The sequence below is a fragment of the Melospiza melodia genome, chromosome 11 (assembly GCF_035770615.1).
Source record: "Melospiza melodia melodia isolate bMelMel2 chromosome 11, bMelMel2.pri, whole genome shotgun sequence".
Lineage (NCBI taxonomy): Eukaryota > Metazoa > Chordata > Aves > Passeriformes > Passerellidae > Melospiza > Melospiza melodia.
In genome coordinates this window covers 22481335-22494226 of record NC_086204.1, presented here as the reverse complement: position 1 = coordinate 22494226, position 12892 = coordinate 22481335, and the positions used below count along the sequence as shown (strand labels likewise).

Genomic DNA, 12892 nt, shown 5'->3' with positions numbered 1-12892 from the left:
CTCAGGAGACCCAAATCTCTGCAAGATCATCTATAAATTGTTGTAGAAAATGCTTCACCTTCACTTTGATTGTGCTGAAATATAAAGGGAAGACTCACAGCACCACAATTGTTGATATGGTTTTTCCTTGCCTTTTCCAAAGCTCCTGGGAACCATTTTGGTAAATGGAACCTGTGGTGTTTTAATTTTTATTTTGTGCTCAGACCTCATTCTTATTTCAAAACTGCAGTTCTGTGGTGTTCATTTATTTAAATACCTGAAATCCAGAGAACAGTTCTCTGGGGGCTTTCTTTAGGTCCATTTTCCACACTGCTGTGAACCATTCTCAAGGTTCATTAAATCAACTTCTTAAATTTTTTAACTTCTATCAATAGCTCAGCCTAGCTTAATTGCTATACAGTTTGTTCTGAAAAGCATATTTATTCATAAGGTAATGAATCTTGTTTAAATACAGTCCACTGCATTGACTTTGTCCCTGTTTTATCTTCTACTTACTGCTCAAACCTTTGGTAGTAGACTTAGAAGGTCACATCTGAAGGAGTTCTGTACCTGTACAGAGTTCAGCAGGATGGGAAGGCTGTTCTGTCTGTAGCAGATGTTCCATTATGCACACTTTAATATAAAACCATGTTTCTGTAGATTAGAACTTGAGTTGTTTGCAGTGTGTGACGCTCAGTAGATTGTAGCACAGGGTGGGGTGAAGGCTCACAAAGTTCCCAGGTCAGTACTGTGTGTGGCCATGAGTACTCAGCTTTTTCCTCATCTTGGCTGGTGGTTTATATGTGTTGTGAGACTGCTTCTTCTTACTTTGGCTGCAGAAATGTGATTGTGGCTCAGAGCTTAGGTGCAGAAGTGTTTCCATCTCTCCAAACTCCTCTATACAACAGTAACATCTACTTCCAGGAAAAAAAAAGAAAACCAAAACATAAAAATGAAGGGGTTTATTAAAGGTGTGACCCAGAAGATATAAGGTGGTGATTATTTTACTGTTCCCCAGGGTGTGTTTATTTTGAGCCTTGATCAAAATCACCTTTACTTTAAAAGTAAAGAATGACATAACATACACAGTGAAAACCAAAACTGATCAAAGAATGGAACCATATCCAAACAAATAAAACAAACTCGAATAAGTCAAATATAAAAGCATAATAAGGCACACCTAAAGGCATCCTATGAAACAGCTGATGGCATCAAAACAGTAATAAAACTTGTCAGTTGTCTTAGGATCACCAAACTCTGTATTTGCTTCTGGTTAGGTAGGATGGTTCAAGAAAAAATGTTGTAGCAAAGTAACTCAGGTTTTGGTGTTGATGGTGGTGTTTTCCATGGAGAAGTTAATGGAATGCCATTTGTATTACTGACATCCTCTTGAGAGGGGACTCTGGCTGTACTGGAGCAGATTAGGAATGATGTGGGCATGTAGAGATGAGATTGTGGGCATTTGGAATGGCCAGGCCTACCTGCAGCCCCAGGTCTCATTATTTGAGCAGCAGGTTTTAAAATTCCTATGAAGTGTGGAATTGCTTTCATCAGCTGCATGCAGTTTCTCCAGTCTTCCCTTTATTCTGATTGGTTTTGTTGCCCTTTTGTGGACTAAATCTGGGAAGTGATCATTTAAAAGTAAAAATGTCCTTTTCAGAGACTCTTTTTTAATTAAATTATTTCAGGTTTTGTTTTGATTGGACATCAAATAGCTGTTGGCACTCACACTATAGTTGCTCAATTTCCCTTTCTGTTCTTCTCTTTAGTCAAACTTTGTCATGTTTATGCCACTTGTATTGATGGAATTGTGTTTGGTTTTTTACAGTGACTACAGTTCCTGTCTCACCTCTTTGATGGAAGAGGACTATGACCCAGAAGTGAACTCTTCACTGTAGAACAAGAAGCTCTTGTGGATTAATTGTGTCCCTTTAAAAGCAGCACCCAGTCTACAAAAAATAGAGTAGAAGAGATTATTTTTGGACCTGGCTTTTTTTTGTTCATATGACCTATGTTTCAGCATGTAAATGGTGAAAAACAGGGAGAACATTTGTGCCTGCTTCTGAGCTTTATATCAAGTAGTGCTTAGCTCTGTGGAGCATTAGCCAAGTTACGTGAAGACTAGAGTATATCCTAACATTCATTTTTTAAATATTTTACCTTTTTTTAGCAGATGTACATGATAAAAATGAAATTTATATTTTAAGAGCACTTGGGCAGATGCATCTTATTTAGATCTCGGCATTTAGGGCAAACATTTTTATGTAACATCTTTTTTTCCAGTGTTTAGATTGATCTGCTGCAGATCATGAACTGTCCAGCAGCCTTGAGTGTATCTGTTCAGTATTAACCACGATGTTGCTCTGAATGTTGTCACGCAGACTTGACAAACCTTTTTGTAATGTAAAGGCTGATTTCTCTACTACCACGACCAGAGGAAATTTAATGAGGTGAACGTGGGCGTGGCTTTTTTAAATATAAATTACCTTCTTAGGTATCTTTTTTTTGTAGTGAGAGTGCAAAGAGAGGGTAAAATGAGCAGCTGAGGGGGTGAAGGGCGCAGTTGGCACAGAGTGCGGCCTCTCGTGCTCTGCTTCGAGACGCACTGTTGCCTCAAGGCTGGCCTTCCAGAGCTCTGCACAGGGAAGGAACCCAGAGGTCACTGAAGCACACAGACTGAGGACATTGGACTGCAGAGGCCAAACTCAGGGTGAGTGATCATATGTATCTGTGTTGACTTGCTTCTAGGTAAATTAAAGTTGAAAAGTAAAGCAAAATGGTGAATTGGAGAATCTTCCACAAAAAAAGGTGGAATTCAGCTATACGGTGCAATAGTGAAATGTTCATAATTTTGAGCAGTAACAATTGCTGTGATACGTTGGAAAGAACATAGGGGTGCAGGAGCTGGGATATGGTTGTCTTTCAGGTCTCTGATCTGCTTTGAATGTCTCTTAACATCACCAGTTGGTCATATTTGATTTACAGCCTCTGGAATAAAACATGCAGACTGTGAGGCAATGAAGGATTGTACCCCAAATTCTGTCATGTCTTGATTTTTACATCTGCCTTGTATGGCTTTGCTTTGCCATTGGTTCTGTTTTCTTCCCCCTCCACACCCATTCTGTCATGAACCTCATGGGTGTGTTAATTGTAAACTGGAAGTAACTGGGACTGTTGAAGTTCTTACCTGTTTCAGTCAGAGGAACAAAGCAGGAGAAGAAAAATTATCAAGTATAATACAAAAAACTTTAGCACTTTACCCCTCCTATCTATGTGGGCCAAACATTGAGAGATAAATTGTATTATTATTTCAGTTTGCATAAGTTGACAGGGAATGTTCTTCTCATTTACAGAGCCTGGCCATGAGGTTTGATGCCTCATTTTATTGAAGGGAGACACTGGACCTAAATGGCGCAGCATGACTTTGTTCCTGCCTGGCTTAACTTCTCAACACCACAGTCAACCAAGGTAACATTAATACAGATCAGCTCCTTTCACAGCTGTGGCCATGGGTAAGATCAGTGTGTTGGTTTCTCTGTGATTCTGTGTGAGACTGGTGGATTTGTGAGCTGTTCTGATCCCATCCAGGCTCGTTGATGTTGCTGGCTGATCAATGCAGTTATGGATGCTGTATTGAAAACTGATACAGGAATGTGGGGGTTGCTGGTTTTTTCACTTAGCCAAATGTCACTGCTAGGCTGACAGGCTCCTGGAGAGTCCAGATGAGTGCTTCATTACATGTTTACTTTCTGCAGTCCCCTGCAGCCACCTTTGAGAAACATGGAGAGCATCTTCCACGGGGAGAGGGCCGCTTTGGCGTGAGCCGCAGGAGACACAACTCTTCCGATGGATTTTTCAATAATGGGCCCCTCCGGACTGCGGGAGGTGAGTAAGGATCAGAGTGCAGCCTGAGAGCAAACAGTCTGAAATATTCTACAGAATGAGAAATTCAGCAGAATAGAAACATTTTCCTAAACTGTACCTGTTCAAAGCATCCTGTGAGGAAGTTGTGCTATTTTCTTCTCCTCTGCAATGTGCTCAGGCCTTAAGAGGTTTTCATAGTAGCTGTATGTGCATTGTGTGGCTTGATTTGTTTTCTGATATAATCACACAGTACTTGATAAGTTCAGCTCAGCAGTTCCTTAGTGAGCACTGGCTGAACAACAAGAAAAACAACCTGATATTTCCAGTATTCTGCATACCGTGTTGTTTTTTTTAATTTGCATCCTTCTCTCTTTTTGTTCAGACTGCTGGCATCAGCCGTCCCTTCTCCGCCATGATTCTGTAGATTCTGGTGTTTCTAAAGGAGCTCATGTTGGGCTGTCTGGCAGCCAGCCTGGCTGGCATGGTCCCTCACGGGGCCATGATGGTGTGAGCCAGCGTGGAGGAGGAGGAACTGGAGTTCATCGCCACTGGAATGGCAACTTCCATTCTCGGAAAAGTTCCGCCTTTCAAGAAAAGCTGCCTGTTGAATCCAGGGAAGAGAAGAAGGAAGATAAAGAGCATTTGCAGTTTGAGGAGGAAGACTTTGTAAGTGTGTAGCTTCTCACTAGAAGTGGAAGGTGTGAGAAATGGCTTTTCAATCTCGTTTGCATTAGCATTGATAGGTGGTGAGGATCTAGAATTGCATTCCGTACATGACAAATTTAACAAAATTATTCTGGCACTGATAGGATGCTGACTGGTACCCAGAGCCCTCAGGACTTGAAGACCTGTTGGATTATGGGGTTTGGCTCATATGTTTTGCCAAATGGTTATTGTGAACTGAAGGCATTGTAACATTCAAACCAGGTCCTCAGTGAAACCCGTAAGGTGACAGAGGAAGAGTAGTTGTATTGACTTTGTGGCTTTGCTTACAAAGCCTTTTTTTTGCTCCTAGAAATACATCTGTTCAGTTTATCTTCAGTCTGCCTGCTTCAGTCTTCCTGTCTCCTTCACTCTGATACGTGTTGGTGTTTGTGATAACCTTCCCAAGCTTGTTCATGACATGCTCAGACTTTAGCCACCATCTGCCTTGAATCTTCTGGAACAGTATTAGCAGAGATGTTTTCCTCTCTCTCTGTTAATCTGTGGATCAGGGTTTCTTGAGCCATTTCTTCCATCAGCATCTCCAGATGACCAACTTTCTTCTTATTCAGCATTTTGATTCATGTGGTATTATCAGTATGATAGTCTCTTACATCCTGGCTCTATTTTTACTGGAATATCTTTAGTTTTTCAAACTTTATCAAACAGTACTTCAATTTACAGCTTTCATCCTTACCATGTGCCTTCCTTAATGCTAATGCTTTGAGAGATGTGCACCTTTTCTGCTTTCTCTTTTCAATTTAATTCTATTTCTCCTGACCCCTGAAGAGTGTTATATTATCAGACCACGTGTTTTTCTTTCTGCATCTATTTCTTGCTGTCTCTAGGCTCTTCTTGACCAGTGTAATGAGAATATCCTCTGTAAGGTTCTGGTAACTCTGTCCCTTCCCCTAATGCAGTTCTTCTGTCTTCATCTTCAGTGCTAAAGCCTTTACTGCCTCCTGTCATGAGAGGTTCTAGTGATACTGTGCACACTTGTGTGTATCATCATGATGAGATTTTTGCTGTCTTATTCAGCATTTGTCTCTGGAAGGTTGTTCACAGCTAAAATTGCTGTGGCAGTTTGATGGCTTCTGCTCAGGAATTTACGAGTCAGAGTGAAATTCTTGAATACCCACAGCTGCTTCAGGCCAAAATCCAGAGCCTACACTTAAATTGCCACAGGAGGTAGTTTGATTTAAGCTGCTGGGGTTTTTTTCAGTGAAGGGCCTGGGAAGTGATTGCATGCTCTTGTTCAGCTGCTGCTGCTTGGAGCAAGAGCCTGCATCACAGAGTGGTTAACAGCTGGAGAGTGGGAATAAAGCTTGTGTGTAGATTTCTACTAGCTGATTTCTCAAGAATATTGTAATTCAGGCTTTCTATAAGCCTGTTTTTGTGACTGTCAGAAGTCTATTGAAATCTAGAAATATTACCATGATTGCAACTGTGCAATCTCTTGTTGTCTATCTTGGTCTAAATCTTTCTTCCATGTACTTCATTCTCCTCTTCAGTGCCTTGATGAGTGCCCTCCCCAGCTACATGGCTGTTTCTTCTCTAATTACTTCTCTCATTTTTAAGATGATAATACCACACACTGGCTAGCAGCAAGCTTTGTTTAGTAACTCTGTACTGTCTCTGCCATAGGGTGAAACTGATGTGTGCTGTGGTTAAGTGTGTAGCTGTTAGGCCTGACAACACTTTTCCTGAGAGGTCTGCAAAGCAGGCTGTTTGTCTAAGTGTGAGCACCCCTGCAGTAAAACTGACCTGTAGCTAAAAATTGAAGCACTTAAACAGAGGAGTTTCTGGAGACTGAGGCAGGAATTTATGCCATGGTGTGACATTTTTTCCTTACTCTTACAGAACAGAAGTACCTACTATTTCAGATGCTCACTATTACAGAGTTATGCTGTCACCATAGTAACTGACATGTGAGGAATTCATTAAAAAGAGGAAAAAGATGGCTGTATTTTGAACTGAGGTTATTTGGGACAGGGAAAGAGGAATAGCTAATCAAGAACACTTGTCATTGAGTGCTTAGATTTTATTCACTCTGCTTTGAGCTTGGACATGTCTATAGTTGTTCCACCAAGTTGAGTTGTGAAACTGAATCTCATGTAAGTGTGCAGAGAGCACTGAGTCTGCATGCACTCTTGTCCTAAAAAGTGCACTCTGAGGTTTCATACAAATTTAAATGTAGCTTTTTTTTTGTTGTTAGTAAATATATTCCTTTACATTATGAATCTAGTATTGCTTTGGGGTGTTTTTTTAATTGGCTCATGCATAATTATTGTACTAAAATACTTATGACATTACGATAGATTCTTCATTTACTAATGATGTGGATTCTATTTTATTTTTTGAGCTGCTGATCAAATACCTAATTTTTTAATACATGTACTGGTTCTACTAGAATCTACTTAATTATAGGAGAAGACTAAAGGATTTATCCTGAACCCTCTGGTAGTTCCATTGCAAATACAGCAGAAACCAAGGAGAAGGCAAACTCGATTTTCTGATGATTTGTGGCAAAGCACTCTCTTCCACTTCAGCTGCTGTTCAGAGAAACCTACCCATCCTCTGGGTTCCTGGAAGCAAAATTTTAATACTGATTATTTTTTTGTTATATGTGATATAACAATGTATTCATTTACATTGTCTTTTTACAGCCATCTTTGAATCCAGAAGCTGGAAGACAGAACAACCAGAACAAACCTTTAGGGACACCTTCTGGAGTATGGGGTAGGTAAAGGTCACTGTACATAAAGCTGATGACAGAGCAGAAAGTTGTAACTGGTGTTTAAATGCTGGGTATTTTCACTGAAAAATATTTTAAAAATTTAAGTGAAGCAGACAGTTTACTGCTTTCTGTCCTTTGCTGTTTTCCTCCCACAATCTTCCCTAATCTCTTGGCCTTTTTGTCTATTTGAAACTGTGCTTGTCTTGTCATTAAAAAACAGCCAGTGGCAGTAATGTCACTGTTCTGTGTTTGCTTCCTGTGGTGCTGCAGTTACAGTTTCACACAGGCATCACTTGAAGGGCAGAGCAGATTGGAGTGAACTAGACATTAGTTCCTGACTTGGGATCTACATAGTGGAAATACAGCAAAGCTGTCGTAGTTCTGTGCTTTGTGTTTAGTTGATTTTTTTAAACTCACAACAGCCTTGCTTTTGATCCTGATGTACTCTGTGAATCTATGCCTTTAAAAAAGTGAAACAAGGTACCACTTCTGGCAGCTAAACACAGATTTGTTAATAACTAGTTGGATTAGTTGGGTTAGATACTGTAAATAGTACAAATGCAAAAGAAACTCAGAAACACTTCTTGCAATACTGTTGGGTTGTATTCTTTTTGCATGTTTGTCAGGTAGCTGTTGTTCTGTTCAAAGCTTAATGACAGCATATTTATAGGGCATTTATCTGTTTATACTATTAGTATTTTTTAAATTGTTATGCTCCTGGAAATATGTTTATTTGGCCTAAGAAGCATTAACTGTGCTGGTTTGTAAAAGCAGTGTGTCTTTTGAGGTATAGGTTATGTAAATATTTTTGCTGTGTTAGTGAACTAAAGCTGATGCATGGTTGCTCAAAAAAATACTCATACCTGTTCTGATTTCTGTAGAATGGTGCAAGGCTGTTAGCTGATGTCACTGTAGGTTTTTCCTTTCAGCATCAAGGGAGCTGTTGTGTTTGAATTAGAAAAGATTGTGTTTAGCTATCCACATCCAGTATCTTCTCTCAGAGCTGAAACAAAAGAGCAGCTGATGGTCTCAGAATCAGATGTGCAGTGTCTAAGATGGAGAGGGAGGAACTGGACCAGTGTACTGAAGCTGTTCTGAAACTGGATATTTGTGTTTCAGAATCTCTTGTTCTGTTTTTACAGAAAACCCCCCTAGTGCCAAGCAACCTACCAAGATGCTGGTCATCAAAAAGGTTTCAAAAGAGGATCCTTCTGCCGCCTTCTCAGCTGCATTTACATCACCTGTTTCTCACCTGGCAAACGGCAACAAAGCCACCACCATTGTCCCAAGTGTCTACAAAAATCTGGTTCCTAAACCTGCAGCTCCTCCTTCCAAGGTACAGGGGGTTCCAACCAAATTAGTGAACTGCAGATCAAAGGAATCAACCTCCCAACAAGTAGCAGGAGTTGGAATCCAGTGGTTTCTGGGCAGTGGCTTTTACAGTAGAGATCTATTTGCTACTAAAGTTGTTGTTCTCTGTTAAAATGCCTTTGGGGTTTGTCCATAGGGAGAGCTAACCTCTGACTACACTGCTGTCTATTTGAATGGGTGTGTCCTCATGCATGAGACAAATCCTTATCTTAATAAGACAAAATGAGCACTGCTGGAGAGGTGGAATGTGTGCTGCTATGTGCTTGAACTGTTCACATGACTACCTTGAAAAATCTTTATTGGGTTACAATACTTTGATGTGTCCAGAACAATAGAGGCAAAGATCAGATTAGATTGTAACATCCTGCAATTCAGGTGTAATTTAGTTGAGCCTTAAAAACAATCTGGAAAAGCCATGGAGTTTGTGCTATAGTTCTTTTACTGAAGGAAGTACGGTCGTGCTAAAAAAAAAAAAAGTGTTTTTTTTTCCTTAGTTCTAGCCTTAGTCTTGCCCATTTCTCTGTAGAAACAACATGTATAGATGCATTAGAAATTTTGAAGAATTAATAGTGAAAGTATTTCAAAAACTTTAAAAAAAGTTAGCTGGGTTATTCTTTAAAGAGATGTCCAAATACTTTGAGTTCTAAAATGTATTAATTACTAATGCTGTCTGTGGCATTCCAACAAAATCTTCCCTATGATTACAGTAGAAAATTCTTAACACACTTGAAAGATGAAAACAAAAAAAAGAGTCCCCCAGCTTCTTTTTGTAAGAAAGCAAGTTTAGATCTTCCTCTTTTGTAAATTTTTGTTAATTCATGTTAAATTCTGCCAGCTACAGAAAAAATTGTAGTGGTGAAAATTATTATCAAATAATCCTGTCTAAACATTTAATTTGACAGCTGATCTACTTCTTGGTAAGATGGGATTAATTGACCCATTAGAAAGGGTGTTTATAAGGAGTTTTTCATTCCACACACAGTTTTCAGTGCATGTATGTTCTTGTTTAGAATAGGTAAACAAAATGCAATTTTTAATGAATAAGGAGCCTGCTGTGGCTTTTATTTTTGCTTTTACAGCTTGATTGATACATGTGTAGATACAGCCTGACCTGGATTAAGTCTGGATGTTTTTTGTGTTCTTTGAAACAAAAGGCCAGAGATACAGTTTCTGACCAGACTGTTAGATTGTCTCTGGCTTCAAAGTAAACAGAATTTTAGTGAACCACAGTGCATTCAGCTTGTCTGTGTTACTGGCTGTTGGATGTAAAGATAATTTCTGAGGTCTGAAAATTAATGCTATACCAGTGTAGAGATTGAGAGTTGAAAATGCACTTCTGAAAGTTATGGGAATGTGTGTTGTTACTGCTGGTCATGATATACCCATTGCATTACAATGTAGAATTTGGGCATAAAAATCTGCTTAGCTAATGTAGCAGCTTTAGGAGAAGCTGCAACAAGTGCAACAGTAATTGCACAGCCAGTTGCTCCTTGCAGCTTGCTGTGCAATTGCTGTTGCATTCTGAAGCCTGTGGACAGAGGGTTTTCATTAATTCAGTCAAGGAGAGCTGCTCTCTAAGCTTTTGCTAACCATGTTCTGAAATTAGACTATGTAGGTTTTGATTCTTCAGATAAAAAGAATACATTATTCAGTGCTCACAGTTGGAATAAAACTGACTGTGATCTGAAGGTTCAGCATCCATCAAAAGATAGTGGTAGGGCTTTTCTTTTTTAGCTTGTTTTACATGTGACATATTTCATTTGCATTCCAGATTGTTAATCTGTATTTAAATCAGAGATTATGGCAGTATGTAGTGGTATCTGCCTAAGTTCCCTTTTAGTTAAGTTTTTACTTCACTGAATCCAGTAGGCCTGAATTACACCTGGATTTATACATGAAATATTGTAGTATTGATAAAAAAGGAAATGTTCTTTGGTTAATGGAAAAGGTATTATTTTTTTTAGATCAGTCACATTAAGCAGGCTATAAATATGTACTGAGTGATTTAGCTGCTAATTTCTAAGTGTTTACACACTTAGGTGGTGCTGTGATTAGTGGGGCAGTGTGATATTCCTCGGTGGTTGGAGTGGGAAGAATTATCTGATGTCATCAACAGTGCTTTTGTTAATGAATGGTGACCATTAGCAAAACCCAAAGGTGGAGTATCAGCATATCCTTAGCCAGAAAAGCTGTGTGCATTGATGCCTTTTTTAAGTCACAGCCTTAAAGCAGCTGTGGTAGGATGCATTAGCCTGAAGACTTCTAGAAAGTTATCCAGGAATTGCAGTGCATAAAGTAGTAGAGGAGTCAAAACATTCCTTTCCACAAAGTCAGCAGTATTGGAAAGCTGTCACAGGAAAACTGAATGAAAAATGATTTTGTTAAGTTGTACCAAGTAGTTCAGAAAGGAAGAGAACTGATGGCAGTGAAACAAGTGTGTTCTTTCTGGCTAGAGGAGATGGACAATAGCTCACAGTCAGGCCATCCATGAAGGTCACACTCAGCCATGCAGGGAAAGCAAGAGGGGTCAGTCTGTGGATCTGTCTGAGCTGGGAGCTGCCCCTTTGTGGAAACCTGGAGAATAGCACTGGGCAGCCGAGAGTGGGAATGGAAAAGTGCAACCCTGGAGCTGTGGAGAGAAACTTCTTGTCAGAGTCATATTGCACCCTGATTTTAGTACAGGCAGTAAATATTGTGCACATCAGGAGATTTCTGAGGTTTAAAGGGGATGTTTTTAATGTGTGCTGTGAGTGCCATAGAATCTATTTGATACTGTGGGATGCTCATTTTTAAGTTAGAATGAAGGAGTGAAGCTGATGGCCTCCCCATACAATGTATTTTTTTAAAAATTCATAGAACACAGTAGACAGTGACAACATACTGAAATAGTGCCTCTGTTCTCATTGCTGGCAGATTGCAAGATCTGTTGCATATCAGATTTAGCTGAATCCCATTTGTGCATGAATTATTTTACAAGTGACTTGAAGCTGGCTTCAGAAGTCCAGTGGGTCAAAGGAACCTGTGTGCTTTAATGTTCTGACAGAGTTTTGCTAGTGCTACTTGGTACAAGTTTCTTCTTAGGATTGTTTTTGTAGACTCTCACTTCACTGTGTTTGTCCCTGACTGATAAGAGAGCTTCAAGAACAACATTCCAAGTAACAAAAACTTATCTTGAAGTCTTTGCTCTTCAGCCAAATGACCAGTATATTCAAAGGGATACTGCAGAGGGTATCCAGGCCAAAACTGCAAGTGATCCTGCCCTGTAATAAATTGGCTGCTTTTGCTTCTTTTTCTTGTTATTGTTGCTAAGTTGGTGCAATTATGGTCATTTTCAGGGCCCTAGGAAATAAATAATTTTCATTCTCACTCTAAACAGAACTACTGCATGATGATCTTCACACAGGGAAACTTCCTGTCAAGTGATTGGAAGCCTTGTTTTGTGGTGTGCAGTGTCCTCCTAAGAAATGTCATTTTAATTGGGATTTTTTTTTTTATTTCCCATCTGTGGGTAGCTGTAAGGTGAATTGCTTTACACAGTTGTGATTCCAATTAATGAAGGGCAATGCTGGATTTTCTCTGTGAGCTCTTAATGGTGTTTTACTGAAGGGTGGTGCCCATGAACCAGAATTGTGTGTGATTTGGGGAAAACAGAAGATGCCAGGGGAAAACAACGGGTGTTGAAACAAACGTGTTGAGACTGCTGTTGAAAAGGGAAGAAGAAGAGGAAATTCATACAACAGACAACACAATGTTGCTTATTTCTTTCAATACTTGCAAGCAGCCCCTGCTCATGCCTTACCATTTACTGCTCTGTGTTTTGTGTTCTCTTCAATACAGCCAAGCCCATGGAAAGCCAACAGAAGTGAACATAAACCAGGCTCGCTGTCCTCCACCCGTGACTCTGCCTTTACCAGTCCAGTGTCTGTAACCAAACCAGCGGTACTGGCAAGCGGCTCAGTCCTCACCTCTCCCAAAGAGGTAAGGGTTGGGCTTGGGGATAGGCTGGGAGCTTTTGTACCTATCACCTACTAGAGCATAAACTCTAGTTTATGATAAAGCCCTCTCTGCATGTGGTACGTACCTTTGCACCCTTGAGGGATGACTCACTTGTACATTCTTAGCACATTCTGCCACATCAGTGATACACTAAAAGAAATAAAAATGGGGTTTATCTATCTGTAAAGCCATTGATGTTTGTTCAACTGTATTAGAATTTCCTTCCAGTAAAAAAAAAAAGTG

The 12892-nt window shown here is 39.8% G+C and overlaps 1 protein-coding gene and 1 long non-coding RNA gene across 3 annotated transcripts in view; one reads left to right on the top strand and one right to left on the bottom strand.

Moving 5' to 3' along the window:
• The window catches only part of GPBP1L1 (GC-rich promoter binding protein 1 like 1), a 31867-nt gene that overhangs the window by 12605 nt on the left and 6370 nt on the right, over positions 1 to 12892 (top strand). For both annotated transcript variants that reach the window (XM_063166005.1, XM_063166004.1), the window contains exons 2-8: positions 1808 to 2689; positions 3333 to 3447; positions 3735 to 3864; positions 4226 to 4509; positions 7212 to 7284; positions 8425 to 8618; positions 12491 to 12631. In XM_063166005.1, the coding sequence (XP_063022075.1) occupies positions 3388 to 3447; positions 3735 to 3864; positions 4226 to 4509; positions 7212 to 7284; positions 8425 to 8618; positions 12491 to 12631 (882 nt within the window). In that variant the 5' untranslated portion in view covers positions 1808 to 2689; positions 3333 to 3387. The remainder of the gene's footprint in view (positions 1 to 1807; positions 2690 to 3332; positions 3448 to 3734; positions 3865 to 4225; positions 4510 to 7211; positions 7285 to 8424; positions 8619 to 12490; positions 12632 to 12892) is intronic.
• On the bottom strand, positions 6892 to 12577 carry LOC134423196 (uncharacterized). Its single transcript, XR_010029026.1, has 3 exons — positions 12453 to 12577; positions 8146 to 8285; positions 6892 to 7130 (listed from the first exon to the last, which is right to left on the bottom strand). It is a non-coding gene; the product is annotated as an uncharacterized LOC134423196 (long non-coding RNA).